The 25566-nt window shown below is 42.1% G+C and overlaps 1 protein-coding gene across 5 annotated transcripts in view; it reads left to right on the top strand.

Moving 5' to 3' along the window:
• Positions 1-23738, top strand: part of diaph2 (diaphanous-related formin 2) — a 368317-nt gene extending 344579 nt beyond the window's left edge. For all 5 annotated transcript variants that reach the window (XM_020640450.3, XM_065959019.1, XM_020640447.3 and 2 more), the window contains one exon: positions 19660-23738. In XM_020640450.3, coding sequence (XP_020496106.2) covers positions 19660-19724 — 65 coding nt within the window. In that variant the 3' untranslated portion in view covers positions 19725-23738. The remainder of the gene's footprint in view (positions 1-19659) is intronic.
• The last annotated feature ends 1828 nt before the right edge of the window (positions 23739-25566 follow it).

Genomic DNA, 25566 nt, shown 5'->3' with positions numbered 1-25566 from the left:
AGTACAACAAAAACAAAACACCCACACCATAGCCAACAAATGTAATGCATATTATTAATATCAAATTCTCAAAATTGAAAAAAATCTTACATTAAACATAATTTTTGTCAATGACATCTTGCACACAGCCTGCAGTACCTTTAAGGCTATTACTTTGAGTGCATTGATGCAGTTCATGTCTGGGGGAGGGTTTACAGCTGAGCTAAGTGTAAGTGACGTCACCCATTGGTTTTTGAAGAATCATTTTAAGGCTGTACAGTGGTGGTCGCCATATTGGAAATGCTTTCTGTCAATCAACCTAGAAGTAGGCAACAAGGTGGAGTTGAGTGTAAGCCTCCTGGAAAACAACTAAAACATGCCCACCTATCAGTCAACTTAGTCACGGCACTAATTATGCAATTTATGTATGACGCGTAATATAATCATAACCAATGCGTTATTGAGCTATAGAGACCAACATTGTTTTCAGTAAAAAAATGAGCATTTTAACTTGGGACCTGGTGGGGATACCCAGTTCTTTTGTAGCCAGACTCAAGTAGACAGTCAAACATTTTTAAAATTTCTGCATTAGCTTCATTTTTCAGCTAAGACGGTTTCTACTCGGCTATGACACTTTTTTAAACCTAAAATACTAGTTTGTCCTCCCAGACACAGAACAAATGTGAATGAGCGTATGTGTGTGTAGTGAGGGGATGAGGGGTGGCAGTGGAGGGAGGTCGGAGTTATGAGTCCAGATCTTGCCTTGGGCACCAAATGGCACGCCTTGAGGCAGTATGCAATCAGTCCAGTTAGACTGCTGCTTTAGAGTAACACAACCTTTCATGAAACAATGCCGACCGGCTCTTTGTGTCGTCTTCTATTACACAACTGTATACTCCAATGGTAACCTGACCTCTGCCTTCATCATTACTTTGTTAATGAAGTTAAGGCACTGTTAATTGAAGCCATGTTCCATCCAGTGCAGCAGGGATGACATTTCACGTTTACTTCAAGTGCACTTGTTTGTGTGAGTGAGTGACAAAGAGTGAGAAGGATAAAAAAAACGGCGGCTCTGTGTTTAGTCGATTACAGGGTGGATATGGGAGCGAGCCAGCTCAAATCCATGCAAAGCTAAATCGAGAACAGGGGTTTGAGTGGAGAGGGTTCACCTTGCCAATAACATGACATTTTCCACCAGCAATAATGCAGGCTTAATTCGGCTCTGAAGAGCATCTGGTGCAAATTGGACATAGTTGCCTTTTAGCATCACTGCATGAATGATGGGCCCTATATTTATACTTCCCTTCAGTTTGAGAATAGTGCCCACTATGACGTACCTTTATCTACATGAGATTAACAGAATTTGGATTTTTGCTAAAAGTTTATCACAAGAATTTCCAAGAAACTGAGTGTGTTTTTGTATGCATATGCACGTGCATCTGACTGTGTTTGTGTCCATATGTATGCGTGTGTGCTGGCATGTGTGTGCATGTGGTACCTGGGTGTGTGTCGTCGGGGGCCACTGAGGAGGAGCATGTTAACCAGAGGAGCAGCCGGTCCACCAGATGTTCCTATTCCCACTAGGCTTGTCACAAGTGGACCTTTACTTCTTTCCCTGCAGATCACACACAGACTCACACAGACACACGCACACATCCACAGGATTTCTTCAGTAGACTATACATAGTACATGCACAGCAACACAGAAGAGGAAAAAGCTACTTTATGCTGTTGCCACTGTAGATTTGCATACAATGAGGATCTTGTTTAAAGGGTGCTACAGTGGAGAACATGTAAAGCCACCTGGACTGAATGATAAGCCTTTTTCTTTCCAACAACAGTATTTTCGATGGTGTCCTTAGCGAATCTAAAGCGTTTCAAGTATGTATTGTTCATTTGTTTGACTGAGTATTCTCAAAGTCAAAAGCATTTTTCACATACCCACGATATCTGAGGTATGTGTCATTTTTCCAGTGAGAAAATGAGCATACAGAACAACATTTTGACAATCCAGTCATGGCCACCTATTGCCATCTTCCAATGCCACTGGCTTATTTGCTCCCATTGCAGCTTAGTGTTGTGGACTCATCCTAGTCCTCATCTCCATGTGCTATGGTTGGGTGCCTTTCATGGTGCCATGATCCTAGGTAGAGGATGTGGCCATTTGGAAATGTCATGAGAAAGGTCGAGACCATCATTGCGGCCCAGTTCAACAGGCTGATTTATGAGGTTCTTGCAAATGAAATATAGCACAGGGCAAGTGGAACAAGCAGGCCCCTACAGGCACCCCAAAGGTCACCTAACTCAATTTCAATTAGGCCCAGGGAAGGCCAGGAAAATATGTCGCTGGTGGAAAGAGTGCTAAGGGAACGGATTTACTTGTAAAGACATTGTGTTTATGGGGATTAAGATAAGACTAATCAGTTAAAAAGAAGTGTCGATGTTAGCAGAGTATTGATTGAGGAGTTTAGGAAAGAGATGCCAAGTTAAATAATCATTCTCCTGAGTTCCACAAAGTGGCACAAGTGACATTTATTGTTTATTATTTACTGAGGGAGAAAAATGCAAGTCTCAGTGCTTCCCCCACGCCCTATCAATCACTCTGAATTGTGCCTGCACTGAATCCCATCAATTACTGCTTTCTGTTTGACACATGCAACACCAATTCTGATTAGCCGACAATTCTCTGGAAATCGCAAGATTGTTAAGAACAAACGGTTTGACTTTTTTTTTTTTTTTTTTTTTTAATATTTAAGTCAAAGTTTACCACCGAAACCCAACTTCCTTCAACCCAGCTCCCCATCACTACAATATGTGTCAAATACACCCCCACACAAAACGCTTCAAAATGAGTCACAAATTGCCAGAGAGTGATTTCCCGCTCTGGGAGAATAACAGGGTCCCCACTCAGCCTTTGATTCAGGCTCTTTTTTCATCCCTTCTTTGTTTACCCGTGCCGTCTAGCAGCCGCTCTTCTGGAATCCCTATTGATAGCAGGCTGACAGGGAGGCTGGGTGGCTAAGTAGCCCGGGGGGGGTTGTGCAGTGTGCAGTCTGCGGTTGAACTATGCAGCATTTTATATATAATGGGTATTATTTTGTCTAGTATGTGCGTTTATGTTTTGTCTGAATCAGCATTGTGTCTTCATATATATGCCAGCAATTACAAGGCGTGGGGGTGTGTGTGTGTGTGTGTGTGTGTGTGTGTGCATCTGTCTGTCTTCGTTTGCGGCATGTCTGCTTGCGTGTAGGCATGTGTCTGTGTGTCTTCTGAGGGGGATGTGGCATGGAGGTCACTTCTGTCAGATCCAACATCCAGGCCCATGCTGTGATGTGAAGGGCACTGTCAAGAGACAACCACGAGGCAGCGCAGGTACAGCTGCCCTCAGTGCTCTTTTTTCTCTGTGGCGCACACACACACACACACACACACACACACACACACACACACACACACACACACACACACACACACACACACACACACACACACACACACACACACACACACACACACACTCAGGCAAGGATACAAATGCATCCATACTTCCTGTAAACTGACACCCATGGTAGGAACCCCCCCCCCCCCCCCAAGGGTCAAAGCCCCAGGATTTAACAGTCTCTTCAAAACAAACACTACCGCCCACTTGTTGGCTGTCGGTGACTAGCTTTGTGGCGCTAATGTAATCGAGGAGATGGGAGCTTGTGACAAACTTAGGGCTTAACTAAGAGTATAGCGTCTAATAGAGAACATGTTTCAAGCCACACACTGGACTTCAAGAGAGTAAAGGTTAAAATAACAGCTATAACCTGTGGGTGGATCGCACATAAATTCCAAGATATATACTGCAAGTTTGAACAGATGACCTTTTTCAGAGTCCAGTTTTTAAGGCTTAAAGATGTGCCAAAAAAAGATGTTGATAATGCGAAACCAGACCAAAAGAAAAAGTTCCTTCCATTTGCGATTGGAATAATAAAATGCAAGATCTTTGAAAGTTTCTCTTCCATAAATCAAATCGAATGAATATTAACAACAAAGCAGATGTGTCTGGTTTTTTTTTTTTTTCAATTGCTTGATGAAACTAGACTGCAAACATGCTTCATGATAATAAAAATAGATTACTGGAAATTAGGGTTAAAAGTGTCTTAAGTCACCACTTGAGAAACTACATGGGTGGATGTAAGGAACCGTATTTTCCTGTTTCTTCCATGAAAAAGAACAACCTGTACCTCTGTATCTTGCCGTATGTTGTAAAGGCAGAGTTCATCAGCTTGTTTAAGAAACACTAGCAGAGTCTTGGACAGATCAATGCAGTGGAACGGAAAGAGGAGGATCAGTAAAAGCAGCCGGCTTATAATGCAGGTACATCCACTGCAGAATATAGAACACATACCCGTCTCCTATTGGACGCGTAAGTGTCGGATAGAATATTATATACTTCACTCCTCCACTTTGAGCTTTTATACAGTTTGAGGGAAAAGATTTCAGTCAAACGCAGCAGTTTGTCGGTTATTATTCAGTTTCACACCTAGATCCCCAGACCTGGACACACAAAGACACAGATGCACAAAGTCAAACTACTAAAAGGTTAAAGGTAGAAGAATGATGTGTCTGTCTTTTTTTTTTGGATTGCTGTGGTGTGTCTACAAATCTCTCCACCTCCCCACGTCTCTGTCCGTCTCTTTCTGCGGCTGTTCTCAGGCTGTACCCCTCCAGTGTACACTATGTCCACACTCCGGGAGAGCGGCTCTGAAACTTTAATGCTAATTGATCCCAGTGAAGGAGTGTGGACACAGGTGTGTTGCCGCAGGCCCTGGCTCTGACATGGACGCCGAGGGATTGTGGGCAACCGAGGGGCTTATAGGGCCAGAGCAGAAAAGTGCCACCAGCCGGGGCACAAGTGACCCAGTTCTTTTCTAATCAGCACAGGTTTGATGTGTGCAGTGTGTGTGTGTGTGTGTGTGTGTGTGTGTGCGCACATCAGTCAGAAAGAGAAAAAGTATAATGTGAGTTTTCAGCCAAAGAGTAGAAAGAAAAGGGCCACAGCAACTCAAGCTAAAAGTTTGGTCAGTGCACTCATTACTGCATTGAATTTGTAACCTTAAAATCAATCTAGATTGGGGATAAGAGACTTGCAGAATGAAAAGTAATCGCCATGTTTGACATATTATTTTGCAAATGTCAAGACCACAAAAATAAAACCCCAGCTTGAATGTTCCTCCAGCCAAAATGCAGGTAAAACATTTCCTGTGTTCCTAGAAAAATGTAAGCTCCTTTGTGGCAAGAAAGGATCATCTGACAAGAGACGAGAGCACTAACAGTGAAATGCTTTCTGTGTGTGCATGTGTGTGTGTGTGCGTGTGGGTGTGTGTGCACAAGTTTGATTCGTGTACTAAATGTGTGTTAGTTTTTGAACAAGTATGGTAATCATGAGCCTTTGAGCCGCAGGAAAACCCACGTCTAAATCAGACTCAAGCTGCTGTGTAACTCCCAGATTTTCACTCTAAGTTTGCACTCTTGATTGTGTGTGTGTGTGTGTGTGTGTGTCTATGTGTGGGTGGGTGGTTGCATGTCTGTACGCACGTGTGTTGGTCTGGATGGAAAAGAGACTTAACGCTGCCAAGACGCAGGTGTGCGGATTAGGTGTGATCCCTTCTCATATTCTCAGTAGTATATCTTATTTGATGGCTTTTCTGCCATGTAAATCTTATCAAAAACTAGCTAACAATAGCACCGCGTTGACAGACGCCCAAGCATCTGGCGAGCCACCACTCTCAATGTTCAAACTGCTGTGAACAACCTGTCTCCAGGAAGAGGCAAAGGCACTGGGAAGGTAGCTCTAGGAAGTTTGTGTTTGCTTCTTGTGTGTAATATAATGTTTGCGGATTTGTGTGTGTGTGTGCGTGTGCGCGCGTGTGTGTGTGTGTGTGTGCGTGTGTGTGTGTGTGTGTGTGTGTGTGTTTGTGTGTGTGTGTGTGTCAAAGAGATGAGAGAGAGGGAGGAGAAAAGGCCATGCTGATAGCCTCATAAATCATGAAACAGATAGTGCTGTTTCTTAACAAATGTTGAGCCAGGTGATGGCATGATGATCTGAATGTGTCTCCACTTCTCCTGTTCCAGTATACCTCCTTTTGTTGTTGTGACTTTGTTCAGTCACTCTGCTAAAAGATGGAGAAAGATAAAAAGGAGAGAGGGAGTGAAGGAGAGAAATAACTTTGGCCGGTACAGGGCTCTATTAAATTGTGATGAGTGGCCTCAGCGAGAGGCTCTGTGTACAGCACTTTATTCAGGAACGATCACTTATTTATAGGTGTTGGAATTGTGTTGTTTGCTTGTTTTATTGAAAACCTTGTGGGTAAAGTGGCGGCGGGCCGCCTGGCATGTGAGCGCCACATCTCTTGAGGGCATCCCTGCAGAAATATCTTCCTCCTTGATGAATAAGTGAAAGGGACAGATGCATTTTTCATTCACACAGAATCCATTGTCGCTTGAGATGTCTGGTCGGGTGGTTTGTGTAGTCAACCTGCAGGCGGTTAAAAAAAAAAAAAAGTAACAACCTCCCTTACAAACAAGCACAAACACACGTATATAAGTACATAATGTATATTCACACATTCAGGAGTACTACCACGAGCTCTGTTGGAGCTGTGGACACCATGGAGCTCTGACTGACACTGCGTGTAAGATGGTGTGTAGAAAGAAGGATTAATTAGTGTTTACCACATAAGAACTTTCAAGAACAGCTTACACACAGTGACTACTTTCAAAAGGTGAACATTCCTCTTTTTCTCTTCACGCTTCTCTGCAGTCTAGGATTGATCCTGAAATGTCTGAAATTTTAAAACGAAGCAGACACGACTTAAATTGATGATCAATCTCAAGAGAACTTTCAGTATTTCATTTGATAGTTACGTGAAATGAAACTGCTGCTGCTCCATGTGCGTGTTGTGTGTATACCACCTCTGCTTTAAGCATTGTACACAAAAAATGACAGCCACGCAGGCGATGCGCAAGCAAAAACATGAAGGTAGCAAAGTGTAGCCCATCGCAGGAAGAGTTGTGGTGTTTTGTGTACATGAGGGAGCAGCTCTCTGTATGAATGATTCATATTAAAAGAGAGAGTGAAAAGTCTTTCTGGAAGCACACCCATCCCCCCGCCCCGCCATGTGAACAGAAGGGAGCATCTTCACATGGCCAAATGGGTCTGATGGTGATGGCATGGAGGATAGAGAGCGAGCCCGCTCACTAGCGAAACCCTCTATGATCTCCACCACCGCTCTCACCTCATGCCGGGACACATCAAAAAGGGGATTAATAAATAAGTAACACACAACTCTATGTTTTATTAACTAGGGGAAGGCATCAGTGGTGAGGGGTCCAAGAGAATCCAGAGATTGGAGGGTTGCTGGAAATAAAACTTGGAGCAGCCGTCTAACCACTCGCAGATTTTTTTTTTGTCCTCGTTGAACTGAGGAAAAAAAATAACACAAAAAAACAAACATACACACTTCATGTGTGATCATTTTTAATCTGATGTAGTTACTATATACAGAATATGTTATACAAGGTTTACAGTACATCATGTTAGTGAGCAGCAGAGTTATTTATTAATGCCACATGTCCAACAGTCACTCCCAGCTGTAATACATAGTCATACACACTTACAATGAATGTGTATACACTGCTGGATTATTATTTCACAACACTACTACAACAATGCAACTTATTCTAAAACCATGGCATTTGTATTGTTTTTATTCACTGAAAAATGTATTGTTTGAATCGGATTGATCAGTTTGTCACAACAATACCCTAGAAATATTCAATATTTAGTTTGCAATTCAATAAAACACTGATAAGCAGTTATAGACATACATAGTATACATACACACATTCATAGTTGGAAAAAATGAATGTATAGTCAAAATTGCCAACATGTAATTTTCTGTGATGTGACTCATTGATTCAGGGTTTTTTCAACAGCACTAGTGATGGGAGAAGTCAAAATATCGATTTAGTGCTTCAAAAACACTAATACGTGATACATTTGAGAAGCTAGAACCGACAATTCAGAAAGCAGCAATGGACAGTGCTGGTCTTGCTTGTCTACTTAGAGTGACACACAAACTGCAAACCCGTCAAATAACAGCCTCTAGTGACTGATCTCCCTCACCCAGCCTTTCTGTGATTTGACAGAAATCCAACACTTTTTCTTAGAGATGGGGCTCTAACTATATTTTTGTTTACAGTCACAGAGTTGTTCTGCTTCCTTAACATGGCACAAACAGATGTTTGTTTCCAGGAGCCCCTTCTCGGAGTGAATGCCGGATGTTTTTTTTTATAGCCTGGCTTGTTTTTTTAAGTACTAATACTGTCAGTAAAGAAGCCGAAGATTCCGCTTGTCAACTGTTTTCTCCACATCGCAAAAACACATTAGTGTATGTTTGCGTGGCCGCCAGTGAGCGCGCGCCTGTTTCCACGTGTGTGTGTGTAATTGCGTGCGCGTCTGCTGCCAAACTTATTTGTGTTTCTGAGGGTATGTGTCTGAGCATTATGCACCTGTGAGCGTGTGTTTGTGTGTCATCTCGAGCGCACTGTGAAGGTGTCATTGTGGAGCCGAGGCCCTGTAAGCTGTCAGACGGTGAGAGATGCTGCACCTCTAAAGGGCATGCTTTCTGGGCCTTTCCTGTCTATTATAAGCCCTGCAACACTCATCAAGGCTGTTGCAGTGCAACCCCCGTGTCCCTCAAGCAGCCGCGGAGAAAAGCCACCTTTCTAACTAGGAAGAGCCCTTGCCTCTAAACTTCACATACCCTTGTCTTCCATTTTGACAAGATAAACGCAAGCGGCAGTAATGAGGAGTCGGGTTGTCAGGGCATCCATTTTGTTTTTCTCAAATCTGAGAATATATAAGCAAGGAATACAATCCTCTCTCTGCATTCTGAGACACCCAGTCCCTGCACTCTCCAGGATACATCTCCTCGTCAGTGTCAGGGGTGAACGCCTTATGGCGTCTGTACGTCACCTTGTGATCTACAAGCACTTATGTAGCCCCCTAAATCAATCTGAAATCATTTGTGGTGTAGCCTTGATAACACTCCCAACTTGTTCGAGCTGAGGGTGGTGCGAGTGCTGCAGTGAAGATCGACTGCACAGTGGCTAGCCAAAGATTGAGACGTGTCGCTATCTCGCCATCTGTAACAGTCACGCCTGGCATCGTCAGAAACAGATCGCCTTGATGCAAGCCACGTCAAATCTCCAGTTTGCCAAGCAAATAGAATAAAACAATCTATCGATCTTGCCCCACCTCCCTGTGTATCAACACAATCCATCTGTGTTTATCAGGCTATCTGGCTTCCTATCTTTTGTTGCCTGCAGGCGGGCTTTCTCGCCTTTTCTTCTCTTTTTATTTTCTTCCGTCCTCCTCCCACATTTGTTTGGTGATCCATCAGCCTATTTACCTTATCGTGCTGCCAAACCATCCATTTACGCTCCCATCTGTCTGTCAAACTATATCTTAGCTTCCATTTGTCTAACTATCTCTCTGTTTGCCCGTTCACCTGTCAATCACGCTGCTCGCCTTGGCTGCCGCAGGTACCAGCGCTCGTCTGGCTGACACTGTCTCTGACCTCGTCGGCTCAGGAGACTGTAAGATAAAGTAATTAGATTCCTATCACATCTACAGCCTTACAATGTATTAAACTACAGCACCATATAATTATTGTAATACAGCTATGTCAGTTTCCAGGTTGACATGAGGCTAAATATATGGACAGGGGGCATGAATTCTTTATGGGTGAATGACCTATTTTATAAAGGAAGGGTTGATAGCTCAATGTGTGTTAGTTATGTAAAGTGTATTTTCAATGGGTTTTTGTAGAATTGAATCTGTGATCTAGATAGTTCCCTCCACAGAATCCAAACAGAACCAGGTCACTGCGTTGGCTCAGTCCAGTGCAGACCAAGCCTCAGTGGGGCAAGCCAGACACTGATGTCCCTATAGTCAGGGGGTCTGGCCCCCCACAGAGGCCCAATCAGTCTTATAGGGTCACTGACCCCCCCCCCACCCCCCCTTCTTAGGCAGCAGAGCCCTGGCCTGATGGATTACTCTATCTCTCTCCTGGCTCAAGCCTGTGAAACTTGGGCCTCGTCTACAGGCCCCATCTGTGCTCTCCATGGCTCCCACATGCCTGAGGGTCATTGTCTCAGGCTGCTGGTGGAGCACCGAATCAGAAGCTTCCGTGTAGTGTATCTTCTGACACTGCCAGTGTCCCTCATGCAGGAAGTCGAGTACAGCAAGGAAATTACTTACATAAAGATGCAATATTGAGTTTATTGATCAATTAGATAATGGAAAGTAACCTTTGTGAACTGGTTCTGCAACATTGTGAATATTTGTTTTGTGGGTTATGACTTGAATTCAAGGATATTTTGAGTTGCAATTTTCACTATTTCCAGGAGTTTTTAAAAATTCAAAAAGGAAGAAAACTGTAGAAATATAGATTTATTTATTTTTTAAATCGTAAGCTCCAGCCCTATAGCTCATGTTTAAATAGAGAGAGTAGAAATATTCCTTCTCCCTGTTTTGCCAAAACTGTGCTGCACATCCTAATACGAGCTATGAGCTACTGTATGTATACAGTCCTTTGCCAAAGAAAAGTAAATTCAAACAGCAGGCAAACAGGTGGGCACTGCTTAGCAGTTTCAGGATTTTTCTCTCTGGATATTTGTTTTCTTTCATGGTTATACTTAGGCTGAAGCCTGCCTCCTGAAACTTGACTGCTGAGAGGACAATCATGAATTGGAGTTTTGCCTCAGGCTCTGATCGATCGCAAAAGTGTTTTCATATAACTGTTCATTTGGACTGTGTGTGCCTCTGCTGCATCCCAGAATGCCAAGAGGCATTGTTCCGTGACTGAGGAATGAAGTCCAGCAGAGATATTTTAAGGAGATTTGAGAAACCTGAGGGGCTCAATGAGGAATCTTTGCAACCTGCAGTCCGACAGCCTTGTTGCTTTCAATCAAACGTTTAACAAATGCTAGCAGGGTTTAAAATAGAAGGATGGATTTTTCTTGGATTACCACACACACAGATCCAGGCAGAGCTTAAAGTGCATATGGTGCACACAGTTTTTACATGCACAAACACACTTCTCTCATGCTGTTTGTCCCTGGTAGAGACCTGTCAAAGCTTACCTACCGAGCTGATAAATTAGTGCTTTTCTTCCCTGTAAAAGTAAGCATTTACTCTCACACCAAGCTCCTTTCAGAGGTGATGTGGAGGGGTAGCAAGTGAACATGTGCACATACTGTGCGGTATGCATGTGGGGGCCTTACAGAGAGATGGACTGCATTTATGCAAACAATAAGAGCACAGTGAGGAGAGACAGCGCTAGTATAAAATTAGTTAGAGAAAGTGGTATGCATGGAGGCTCCCTGATGCTTTTTGTCTGAGTGGCATTGCACAGCCCACTTTTAGTCAAAAGGAGCCTAATTCGTGCAAAGAATCAAAGGATAAAGAGTCGTGAGAGGCTGTTTGTAAGGGGAAAGAATGGCTGTATTCTCTATCTGGGTCAGACACCAGTGTTGGAAAGCAGGCACATCACAGTAGGCCTACCATCTGAGATAGAGTGGTGATAGAGGCATGGAAAGATTAACTACATCCCTCCACTGTCAAAAGCGATTGCATGTGTTATGACCACCCCGCTCACTCTGAACCGCTCCTCGTTACCATTTATCTCAACAGACTGTCAGTTAAACCCACTTTGCCTCCGAATGCTTTATACAAACTGTCAAGCAGGAACCAGAACTTGTTTACATGCAGGCCTAATCTGAATACCAGAAGATCTGGTCCTCAGTTTAGGTTTAAGATTGTTGTCAGAGTTCAGATTTCTGTCTCAGCTTCCTGCGTGTGCAGAAATCACAAGTGGCCGACCTTTTTTTTGTAGTAAACACAGGCAGTAATGTCAGTAATGGGGGGGGGGGATTAAATTGGAGAGGGCTGGAGAAGGAAATTGAAAAGGAGAAGAAAGAAAGACATTGTGTAAAAGGAGTGAGACAAACAGAGAGTAGGAGTTGCAGTGTCTTGCTTCAGCATGTTTATCCAGTCCTGTCTTGGGCATTTCCCTCCTTCATGCTATTCTGATTGCAGCCCCCTCTCTCCCAGGTCCCCTGACATTTGTACAGTTCTCTCTTTTTCACACAACACTAGTAAAAACACGGGAAAAAAGTGGAGGGAGGAATGAAATATCTTAATAGATTGCTCAGTATATCGCTTTGTTTGAAAGTAACATGTTTACTACTATTACTACAATTTGTGAAAGTCATTCTAGGACATATAGGAATTCAATAAAGGAGACTGTTTGTAAGGCAGACAGAGACAAACTGGATATATCAATATAGTTAATTAGATAAAACATGCAATATGATGATTGAGTCAACTAATCTTCCCAAAACTTTACCACATCAGCAGATAGACTGACAGCGGTGCATGCATGGTAAACAAGAGCATTGACTAGAGAAGGTGCGATCAGTGGAAGGAAGTGCACGGATGGAACCTGGAGCACACCTATCTTGTAGAAACTACCAGTGAGTCTTTCACTCAGAGCTGTACTCCTTTGTATCCAATATGCATAGAGGTGTTTACATTGGATATGACTGATCCAACTTCCTGCGTATCCTACCTTGTGCATTTGTATAACATTCAGCTAAATACATCGCAATTTGATGGTCGTGACAATGCTTTGTGTGGTGATTTTAGAGTTGGAACAGGTTGTATTATTCCCGTTTTTTTTATTTTGTGTTCATTTTGGATAGGATTCAACTAACATAGGAAGAGTTTTGTACAAATTCATGATTTTTTTCAACTTTTTTTGTTTTGCCATTTTCACCAGAAACAGGATGACCTTTGTTTACTGAGAGCTGTGGTAAACAGTGTCTTCTTGCAGCAGGGAACACAATAACTTCTGAGGCATGGGGACAGCATAACAGCATGGAAACTGGCACAAATCAATCTGCTTCTTTTTTCTTTTTTTTTTAAATCCTAGATATGCTGCTGTAAGAAAAAGGAGCCAAAACCAAAAGCAATGAGCTTCACATGCAGTGCAGTAGTGTTTATCCCATAATCTTCAACCATGCATTTCTGTTTTTTACATTTCAGCTGCTTGGATTCAATCAATGAGTGACTTGAAGCATCAAACAGAAAAGGGTCATTGACACTCTTTTCTTCCTTGACCTAGAATCCCATCACCCCTCCTTTTTATTCCACCTCTACACAACTGAGCTCGTCTTTTCTTCCCTTGCACTATTTCTCTCCCCCACTGCTCCTTGTTTGGGGTGATTACTCTTACCGGTGAACGAGGGGCTGTGTTTGCCACGACTGTAGTTTTGTGATACCCGGCCCATAACTTTCAGCGGGAAGAAATAGCTTCTCTCCCTCTGCATCCCATTTATACACCATATCTTGTTTCTGTGTAGGGAGTTCCATTACTCTGTAGCTCGGAGGCTGGCAGAGGTGGAAAGAGGGGGGTGAGGGAGGTGGAGGAGATAAAAGGAGGTGATAGAAGGTTGTTGCTGTTGCTAGTGCTGCTTCAACAGAGAGGCAAACACAACATGTTGATGCACAGAGAGCCGAGATTTAATCACCTTTATTATGTTGTATCGCATCCAAATATGAAGTGCAGTCAGGGAACGGGAATTAGACAAAGGCGACGACGTGTCAGAGGAATCAGCTGCTTCCTTATTTAGCACAAAGAACAGTGAATGCATCGTTTGCAGTTTTTCTAAAATAAATGCAGCTCCAGTGTTGCCTTATGATACATCCTGTTGAGTTATTCGGCCACTTACACATGATTGGTGATTATGTGAACCTGACCTTGTTATCCAGGCCTTGATGAATGTGAGTACCATGTTTACAGTCTGAGTTTTACCCAGAGGATATTTAACTAACGTAGCATAATCCCCACAAAAGTCTTCCTGTTTATACTGGCCACTCAGAGGTAATTCCTCAAAGTATCCCATGCTTAAAGCGCTTGATAGATGACTGGCAGCTTTTCTGTCTTTTGCGGATCATAAAGCCTTATCATGATGTAATTCCCCGTAATTAGCCAAAGATGACAGTAACACAAAAGTCGTTATGATTTTTAATCTCTTTTGGGGAAGCTGAGGCTCCGTCATCTATCATAACATGAAAGGACATCTCACTGGAGGCCCTCTAAACAGTCAGAAGAAGGTTGGAGTTGACTGCGCCGGCTTAAGGCCTCTGCTTTGGCTGTTTAGTAATCTTGGCGTCCTCTCCTCCTCCCATTACCCCTGTCTTATTCAGAGCCTCTCCCTTGTGGCAGGGATCATCATGATATACACGCAAGGATATGCTTGTGTGTGTAAGAAACAGAGGGGCGAGTGTGTGTGCGTGTGATTCCCTCAAAGCAATGCACCGCGCCGCTTCTCTGTGACCCGCTTTAACACTTGAGCAACACTGTATCTCCATCTGTGTGTGCGTGTGTGTCAGAAAGACGGATTTTGTGCGCGTGTGAGGCAGGGACTTCCCCCTCCATCTGCACACCGCCATTGAAATCCTTGGTGCATTTAGTAACATTTTGAAAACTGTTGCCAGCCAGCATTTAATTGAGTTCGGGTGTGCCAAAAAAGTCCCTGCTGTAACATGGAATACCTGCTCATCTTTTGTCAATTTCTTCTCCTGTTCTTGTGCTCCTCTGTGTCTCGCCTACTGTAACTTGGAAAGATGTTGCCTCTGGGAGAAGCAGGTAAAGAAGCCATCAAATCCAATGCAAGTAGAAAAAGTCCCAATCAGTGCTCCGAAAAACCCGTAGAGTTTGTCTTTTTTGTGGATCTCTCCTTCCAGCTCCCACGCCAGTCTCACTTTGCCTTCCTCTTTGCCTGTGTGTGTGTGTGTGTGAGCCGGTGTGTGTGCTAGAAGCATTCAATTCAGTAGAGGCTAGTGGTAGTAATGTTTCTCTCCCAGTAGAAATGGCTGCTGTTTGTTCAATTGTTGTGATAGATTGATGGGAGGGTGGGAAAGGATTGGCTTTTATGCACCTGAAGATAGGAACAGAAAAGTCTTTATGAGAAGCCAATAGCTCTCCGCTCAAGGATCCTCTGATGGGAGATGCTGTTTGCTGGAAGTTTTTTCTCTCTCTCTCTCTTTTTGCTAAATCTTTGACGAAAGCTTTCTCATGTATTCAGGCAGTTTGGTGAGACTCAATTACCCCCGAAAGAGCACTTTTTATTTGTTATTCCCATAGACTGTATAAAAGAAAAGGACATGGCCTTCAGGTCTGAAAAGTAAAGCCAATATGGAGCCACATTAAACCACAATTCCTTGTTATTACCAGCAGGGGTCTACTCAACTGTACTCACCAAAAAGAGGCCAGAATGCGTAGAACTAGATGAAAAATTAGTTTACTATATACTTCCGATTTAACCTAAATAACCTACATTTATGCTCCCAATTGCTAATTCAAGTATTTTTTAATACCCCATGATGTTAATTCGGTCCATTTTGGTTCCATTCACATTAAAATATACAATATAGAAGGCTAGTCTTCAAGGCAATGCTTCCTTGTGATTCAAAAGTCACAGCCAGATTGACATTGTACCTGGAGACCCCCCCCCCCCCCCCCTGACAGTGAAAGGGACTTCCATCTAAGACTTCCTTCTCCTTATGTTGCCATGGTTAACAGGATTATTAGCTGCACTCATGCAGATATCTGTTTAAAGACATAAATGTAAGCCAAACTGAAGTAAAATGGCTGCGGATGGGTTTCGGGATTGGGTGTTCTTATGATTGTGTTCTTCCTCATTAGCTCTCCACTCAGACTGTTTTCTTGTGTACAGCCAATGCACGCTGAAACGCTAAACGAAACTCTAGCCATTGATACCACAATATAAAAGAGAAAAGCGGGAGAGTCATTAAAAAGACTGTTAGTTGTTAAAAGAGAGGGACCGAAGACATGCAGCAAATAGGCCTTTTGACGGTCTCATTTGAATGCTGGACGGCCATAAGGGCTGAGCCTCTGCACATGGGGCGTACGCTCTGAACACTGAGCTAAAGCGCCCGTTACAATATCACTCTAACTACAAAATAATAGGGTGACCCGTCAATCAGCTATTTGTATCCACCTGCTTGTTCAAATATTGTCCCTTCCATTTTCAAGAAAACAAAAGGGTATCAACCCAAAAAGCAAAACCTTAGGCTTCAAAATGGTGGTAAAAAAAAAAAAAAACATAAAAAACTATGGTGCCTATCATGCTTGCTTCGCCCACTTTCTATACAGTCTATGGCTGTTCCATAAAAAATACCTTCTTTATGACATTGGTCCAGTAGGGTTTCATTCAGTGGTTATACTAACAGTCTGTGTGGTTTTCTTGTGACACTGCTGGGATTCCATACAAGGAATAGGTGCCAAGGTTAACTTCAGTATAAGCACATTGTATTAATGAGGAGAGCTAAAGACAACATGCAGACTGGAGGACTGGCTGCCCCTGCCAGAAAATGTGAATGAATGAAGTTTGATCTTTTCTTTTGTTTCAGGTGTGTGTTTGTGTAAACGACAGTATGGCTATATGTTTTGGTTGATACATTTAATGGCTTGATCCAAACCACAAAATGTTATATGTCACAAAAATATGTTTTTAATGGTTGTTTTTATATTGGGTGTTATGTCTATAAAATGTTGTGTACTGGGACTCAAATGTTTATGTTGTTTATCTGTTGCTGTGCTGTACCCCCTCAAATCCCCAGTAGATAAATGTTTCTAGATCTGTTTGTTCCAGTTTTTCTTTCATGATTAAAACCTGTATCTCAATTTATATAAGACCTTTTTCTTCCACAGTATTCTCTTTGATCCTTTCTTCGGTCTGTCCATTTACAGTAATAGATGTAGCCCAGCATGACCTCACATTAGAGACAAAGGATCTGTGTTCTCCCACAACTGTTTTTCACGCTCCTCTGATAGACTGAGGGTTAAAGGAGACTGTTTGCCCAGAAATTAGGTGACGGCAGTTGGGCTTGCAAATGATTGGCAAGGCGAGATTGTGTATGATACATTCCATTGGCCCTACTTTTCCTTTTTTTTTTTTTATTTGTGTTTTATGGATGTCGATTTTGAAAGGAAGGAGGTCGTATAACTCCTGTTTACTGACTAAAGTACAACCTGCGCACATAAAATTGAGCACATGGATAAGAAGTGGTGATGTTTTCAGGCACGCTGCCTAATCATGTTAGCTTTAACGACCATCTCCTGTATAGAGGGTATGCACTAGGGATGGGCATTTAAAGTAATCCAAATTCTCGAGTCCTCACTTAGGTTTTATATTTTTAGGCAAAGCCAGAAAGCTCAGTTACACATGAGACTCTTAACTACGTTGAACTATTGTAGCTTATAAACGTGAATGCACGAGTAATGAAAGGTTACTATAATAATGCCAAGAACGAGTACCAGAGTATTGTACTTGTACCCATCAGTTACACCCACTGATCAGCAGACTGTACTGGTGATAATAGTGGATGTTAGCCGTTAACAGCTTTGATTCAGCTGAAAAGAGCCGTCTTTTCACTAACTATTTAAGTATTCTCTGCGGGCAGTACAGATCCTCTGCTGATGTAATATGTTTATAGAAATGTTTGGGTAAGTGCCTTAATAACGCCACAGGATGAAGACATGCTGTAGCAGCTACTGTATACAGTCTGTGTATACATCACAGAGCCTACATGCATTCATTTTTGGTGGAAAAATGACGTCAGTGCATACCCTCTTTATGAAGTAATAGATTCAGTACAGAACCTTTTATCCATATTTTCTTGATCTGTCCTTATTGCACTCTTCCTCTTCCTTCCTCTTTCTCCCTCTGTCCTCCTGTGCACCATCTGCATGAAGCTTGCATCCAATCTGAAGGAGGGCTTTCTGTTCTCTACTGTGGTGCGCTGACTTGAAGTGTGTGTGTGTGTGTGTGTGTGTGTGTGTGTGTGTGTGTGTACACTTGTTTGTGTATACATTCCGAGCCATCACAGTCACTCTCAGCTCATTACTTGACATGATGGATGGAGTGAGTGCCATTAAACAACGCCCAGCCTGGGATGCCTGGCACCCTACAGCTGGCACTGAGTAATGGGCAGAGGGGTGGCGGCACGCTTGGAAACACCGGGGAGTCCTGTGTGTGGGTGTGCCTGCAGTCATCTCCATGGCTGTGCTTCCTTGTTCTGTCCAGCCCCACCTGCCACCTGGCTGCCCGCTGGATGCCATGGGCATTTCTGGGCAGACATGGTTGGAGAGCATGGGCGGCAGTGTTTGTATGACTCTTTCATTGGACTGCCAAACGAGCAAACCTGAAGTGCTACTGGCCCTGCTTTCTGACCACAAACTCTGCAGTGAAACACTCAGTTCCGACCATCACCTGCAGTACATAAGCCACTTTAACTTTTTGACTAACTTTGATTTATTGATTTATTTTATTTGTACTGAGATTTATAGATAAAAAAAATCTTTACATCTCAAAGTCTCTAAGTGGTCTTTTTGTAATGCAATATGAAGACAAAAATATTAAAAGTCCCCTCTACTAGAAAGAGTTTGGTATCTAAATCTTTTACAGGTTCATTTTGGAAAAACTATATATCAAACTGATCTCTCAGTCGTTGCAGGCTTTTCAAGGGTCTATATACTGTATATACTAAAGATCTACAGATTTACTCTTTGTTTTTTTTTCTTTGATTTTGATTTAATTTAGTGTTTTATTTTCATTTGTTGCCTTTTTAAAAGATTTGTATTTATTTAGATGTTGTCATGTAGAATTATTCCATGTCACTAAGAATCTTTTTCATAGACTGTATATCACAAACTAGTCCTGCAGTCCGTTTTCCATACTTTTCTATGTTCTTTATGTACTCTATTTACTCTCTTGTAACTCTCATATGAGCTTTCATTTAATATGTCTACTTTTTTATTTTTTATTTAACCTTCCATGTCAATTGAAAACTAGTGTTGCTGTCCTTGTTCATTGCTTTTCTGTGATCCATGGTTGTATCACGTCATCAGTCTTATTCTTCCAAACATCCTGTAAACTTTATTTTTTTGTCTCATTTTCCATTGATTCAGTCTGGCTTCCCTTTTTTGTTCAGATTGTATTTCTTTAGATCAGGGTTTTTTCATCCTTACATGTCTTAGTCTTTACACTTCTATGCTCTATATGTGCTGTATATTCATTTCTTACATTCCTTGTGTCCTTCAGACTTTCATAGATCTGATGTGTTTCTATTTACTTATTATTCTCCGGCCCTCTTGTTTTTGCATTTACCCGCATGTGTGCATTTACGTTTTTCTTTTGTGCATAGGCTAAATGTGATGTGAGAGCAGTCGAGGGGCTCTTGAGTGGAAGACTGGATCAGGAGCTGAATGGAGTTACTATGACACCAGACACAAGCACCTCCAACAGCTTCCTCTGTTTCTCTGTCCTCCCCTGCTGCTCGGCTCTCAATCAGCCTGGATTTGCTTCATGTTGTTCCTTCTCTCCCCTCCGTCTCCTTTCTCTGCCTCCCTTTAGTGTCTCTCTATACAGCCTTTCATTTAGTTCGGCTCCTGTGTGCCAGTGCGGATCAATGTAACAACATTTTCTTGTTCTTTCTCAGTCTCACTCTCTGTTCCTTTTTCTTTATGTCTTGAACAGACAACCGCCGCGCAGTCCTGGAAAGGTCTCGTTCGCGCCACAACGCAAATCACCCAGCTCGATGATCGCCCGCGCCTACCACAAGACGCTAGATAAGTGCCAAAGAGGCCGGCGAAATGGAGACGTGGAAGACAACTGAAGGAGCGACAGATAACCCCTCACTGTGGCACAGAGAAGAATACTCTCACACACACCCACACACACACACACACACACACACACACACACACAGAATCAAGTATGGAACAAAGAATACACACATTGAGGAAAAAAATACATCAAACACGAACTTCATTTTCATGCTGTTCGTCTGACGCCTTACATATTTATTCAAGTCTTTCTCATCACTCTTAATGTCCTGCACACATGGTTTGATTCATCAAAACAGAAAAATGAAGGCTGCCGCTGTTTGAAGTGAAGCGTTTTCATTGCTTGGAAGGCCATTTTGAATCTTGCAACTCTAAGCCTTCTATCTAAAATACTGCAGTTCATATAGAGACATGCAATGTGTTGAAAATAGACATTCTGCCAAGAAGGACTGCGACATACAGTCATGTATGCTCATCATTCCGCACACAGCACACTCAACAAAGATGCAGCGGGCCAGCTGTCCTGTACACGGGAAAAAAAAAAGAGGATTAAACACAAATGTTGGCAAGCAGACAACTCGCTGTCGCTTTCTGGAACACGTCACTGAACTTTAAGAGGAGAAAAGTATGTTGCTTTTTTTTCCCTCTTCCTCCTTTAACCAACATCAAGATGTTGTTGTTTTTTTGGCCAGCAAATGTACACAGGACTTATTTCATTTCATTACATATCCCACAAAGCCACAGGAGCTGGCCCCTGTCTGTGCCGATATTTCAGAGCATGTGACTCATGGCCCTTGAAACTGTTATCTCCATTTTGACAAGATGCATTTTATTTTTAGTTGTGTAATATCTAACCGAAGCCTGCGGGTGCTGATCTCTGTCCCAAGGTCGCTTTTGCTGTTAACATAAGAGACTGACACATTTCTAAATGCATACAACTGCCTGGAGGAGCCCACATGACCTTTTTGACCTTCCCTGCGGACACACAGGTTTCCATTGAGGGAGGCTTGATTAGAGGCTTGATTAATATTCATCTATTTCATATTGGTTTTTTTTGTTTGTTTTTTTTACATCAAGGCTCTAGAAGAATTTGAAAAATGTGTGTTTCACAGCTACTGCTGAAAAGTTTGCTCTACAAACTCATTATTTAAAAAATCAATACAAATGTGCTCTGTAGGAAGACAAAGACAAACAGCGTTATATGAACACATTTAAGATATTTGAGCATTTCTAATGAATTGAACCAGGTCTTTCCAGCTAAGAAAAGACTAAGCTGCTGACGTCTCAGCATCCATTGATATTGTTGAAAAAAATGTGAAATATGTGTAATGATTATTGGAGCAACAGGACACATTTTAGTCATACATCCAAAAAAATAAATAAAAAAATAGCAGCCTTTGGGAGGGAAAAAGTCCTCTCAAAATGTACCAAGGGAATCCATGGCTCAAGCACCAAAGGGTTTCAGGACTTCAAACTGCACCACGCTATCAGAGAGTCTGCCTCCTGATAGGATCTGTGTAGTCCTAACTCAATGCTAAACACTGATTTCAGTAGCATCTCTAACCTGATGAAGCTTTTTAGCATCAAAACCAAACCATCAGAACACATGACTCTTGGTGTTAGTTTTTCAAAATAACTCAAACTTTGCTGTAAGCTCAGTGTCTCTGCAACTGTCACACATTTTCTTCACGTGAACTATTTATTCATATATTCATGCCTAGGGCGGCCCTGTCCCCCTACTGCCCTAAACTGTAAGCAGATGCTACTAAAAACAACCACTGAATCCACATGGAGAGCAGGCACGAGCAGAATAATCGACTAAAGGGGGCAAAGAAGACAAGATGATGCTTGTCTTTCCGAGTCTCCAAACGCCCTCCAATTCCCCGGCACTAAAGGCATAAGCGACCCTGTTACCAAAACACAAGTAACTTTAGTAATACCATAACTCTGCTTTAGGCTTTTATCTGCTTGCGTGTGTTTTTCTTTTTGGGGGGGGGATTGTGTGTGTGTGCCAGCTCAGTAATCGGAACAGGAACCCAGGCAAAATAGGATTCAGTGTGCTTGACTCCTGGGCTGAAAAGATGGAGATTTTTCATTTAAACAATCTGCCAGCGCAGCTTGTGATGTGTCTGTTTCATGATGCCTGCTCTCCCAGCCTGCATGCATGCTTCCAAAAAAATGCAATTTTACACATCATCTCAGCTCAAGGTACATCCACAATACTCAGAGAAGTTTGCATATTTTGGAGGACAATAATTCTCCTCTGGAATATAAGGTTGGAGCAGTCGCATGAAGCTAGAGAATGAAGTTTCCACATAAGGGATTATCGACCGTTAGGACTTTTAAAGATGTGTTTTACACAGCAGAAAGAGGTGTGCCATCAAAGGCAGTGATTTCCCTTCTCTAATCTCTCCACACTAACACACATGCAGAGTTAAGAGTTTGTCCTCCGGTGTCTGTTGAGACATTCGGTGTTGTCCGCCCTGTGATTGGATTCTCTACAAGTCTTCTTCTTTAAAAAAAAAAATGTTTTCTTTATAATTCGACTGAAATCTTTTTTCCCCATTATGATTAATTTTGATTATTTTTCCACATGTGCCAACTTTGTTTTTGTGAGAAACACAAAAAATCCCATTTACAAAGATTGAAAATTCTTGTTTTTATTTTTTTTTTATTTTGTTGGATTTTTCAAAGGGAGTACAGTTTTCTTATTGTCCAAGTGGGAGAAACATTGTACAGACATGTTCAAATTGTAATTTAGCCATTGTTTGTTACACATTGATCCAATTAAGAACTGTGGTTCAGAGTAGAAGAGTTTGATGTGATTACAAAATGATAGTCATGTGGTATTTCTTATTGAAAATGCTTTTAAAATATATGTTTGAATTAAAAAAAAAAAAACGTCTGTGATGATGCCATGATAGAACGTAACGAGCGACGTAAAAGCGCCGGTGTTAGCCATTATAGAAGTTCGCATCATGCAACTTTACCGCAACAATGAATTATTTTAAATTATGCAGCAGGAAACTCAAACAGAACGATGTACTCTGAACTTCAGAGTCATTGCCATTTAACAGCTGAAATGGTGTTAAAGCAGGGGAGGAAAACATAAAATTTAGTGCAAGGGGATTTTTAAATCCAAGATAAACTTCTACAATGACAACAATCCTCATCATCCCCGTAAGTGATCGTTGTATTTCCCTCCCATTCCATCTTTAGGATCATCAACATGGAGTGTTTAATAGAATGTAGCGGTAGAGTCTCGGGTCAAAGAGCCTGAAATGTTCCATCATGTTAGTGTTAAAAAAAAAAAAAACAAGCCTTTGTGTGTTCAGGTTGATCATCCATTTGTCTTTTAGCTTGTAATTAACAAACCTGACTCCATGATATGACTTGTGCTCATGGTAACCGTAAGAGTGAGGAGGCAGGGGTATGAACGATGTGTCAAAAACTGTAAAAGGTGCCATTTGGGTGGTGATTGGTGGCAAGAAAAAGTTTGTAACTTACACTTACTGACTGTGCACTTTACCTCATATTCTGCTCAGGCGGAGGAAGAGTTGTTGGATATGTTTGGACACGACTTTGCCGCTAACAGAGTGAACTATTTGCAAAGTATTCCTTTTGGTAAATAGCTCCAGCTGCCGCATATCCAGTTCTCTTCTACTTTGTTAGTGCTTACTATTGATTTGTGGAAGACCGATCGCGGCTGAATCAACAAGCAAACGCTCATAGCTGTTGACAAACCCTGTCCGACCGTGGTGTGTAAGCTGCCATATCCCTGCCTACCCTCCTTGTTGTCATTGAGTATGTTTTATTGTCTTAAAAAACATTTATATTTGTAACATTTTAAGTTTATTTGTATCCTTAAGAACATGGAAAAAAAAACAACAAAATGGTTATGCACACTGTCCTTCCATAGAATATGTAATGGAATATGATACTAAATAATAACCACTTTGTTATACAGTATAAACTGATTTATGAAACAAATGTTTGTCTGGCATTCATTTCTTTTAACTTGTCATTTTATTTCTCCTTCCAAATACTGCATTCTCTGTGTGCTCAGTGGCAGGGCAGAGGGAACCTGCCCCACGTTGACTTATGGACAAGGATTACAGAGGGCTCCCCGTGTTAGCGCATGATGAATGGGACAGCTCCTACCTATAAAAGCAACATATTTGGACCTTGGTGTCCCCCACTGCTTTATCTTCCACAATGTCAAAGGCAAAGTGATAATGCTGTCATGTCTGACTGCAGCTTAGGGAAATTACTACTGAGTCAAAAATACATATTCAGAAAAAAAAAAAAGCCCTTATTAATCTCATTGTGGAGCCAAAAAACACCCTTGTGACTACACATTTTCGAGAGATGGCACCACACTGCAATTATTTGTTTATGATAGGCAAGAATTTAAATATAAAAAAAGGGGGGAAACATTTTTGGGGGGATTTCAAATCTTGTAGATGGTGAAAATAACTACCTATAAAATAATATTTTTTCCTGATTTTTTTACAAGCAATCTGATCTTAAACTAATTAAGCTGAGACCTTTTTTTTATTCTCATAAAATTAAACTCTGTATCCGTCTGCACATGAATCTGTGAGATGCATTGACTCTCCTGCTTCCTAACTCCTAACCCCATGTGTTCCTCCCCCTGTCTGGCTGTGCAAGTCCCAGGAGTGAGGTTCAAATGGCAGGGCAGAGCTGTTCCTGTCCTAGCCCCTTAGTGTTACACCTCCCCCCCCCCTCCCTACACCCCTCCTTAAACATGCTCAAATCCAATAGCGTGCTCTCCCTGCATGTGCCATGTCCCACTTCTCTGCTGCAGCATGACATCATAAAATAAAGGCTGACATGAGGAAGTAACCCTGTGGCCACAAGGGCCTCTCACACTCTGTAAAACAACCACACACACACACACACACACACACACACACACACACACACACACAGACACAGAGGCACACAGCTCCATTCTGCAATCTTGGGACTGATCTTCTCCGAGTCTCTCCTCCTCCCTGTGTGCAGCCAAACAGATGGAGATTCATCTCTCAACAAGCTGTGATCTGTGTTTAGAGATGTGTGCTGCAGAACACAACTCTAATTAGGTTTATTGTTGATCTTGGGAGGTTAATTTGTACTTGGCTGCAAGTAAACATGCTGAAGAGGCCAACCTAGTTCCTTACGAGACACCGGCATAGCAGCGAAAAAAGAAAGAAGAGCAGTCGTTTTTATCTTCTTGACTTTCCAGGTGATTCAGAAGGATTACACCACCGGCGCTATATTTGTCTGCTCGGGTTTAATTGCGCTTTGTACCCTGGGTGAGAGATCTGTCTCTGTTGGGATGCAGGAACGAGGGATGAGCTATAGTGTGTTTGTCTAATGAGCTTACAGGTACAGTTGTGTGTACATGGCAGGTACTACTTTTATATTTATTTCATCCTGTTTTTTTTTATTTTTAAAACCTCCAGGTAAGTAGCCTTGTCACATTCTGAGAGATGATCCAGGCCCACACAGGGTCCCTTTATCTCTCCCCACCCCTTTTTTTTTTCTTCTGTATTCTATACTCTGGTGTTGTTAATGCTCTTGGTGATGGCACAGTCATCAGCGGGGGTAAAACGCCATTATCCTTCATTTTGCATTTCCACCTACTTGAAAACCCGTAAACATCACCAAGACGAGACAAAGAAGACAGCTACGAGTCGCTCCTTACCTGAGCATTTTCTGTCTGAGGAGGGCTCTTAACAAGCTGCACTGCAGTTTGATGAATAACATGTTTGCGTGCGTAACCTAACAAATACATCAGGGAAAGATTTTC

Source organism: Labrus bergylta, chromosome 9 (genome assembly GCF_963930695.1).
Source record: "Labrus bergylta chromosome 9, fLabBer1.1, whole genome shotgun sequence".
In the NCBI taxonomy this organism is placed as follows: domain Eukaryota; kingdom Metazoa; phylum Chordata; class Actinopteri; order Labriformes; family Labridae; genus Labrus; species Labrus bergylta.
The sequence above is the reverse complement of the archived record's forward strand: the minus strand, read 5'-3'. Positions and strand labels throughout refer to the sequence as shown.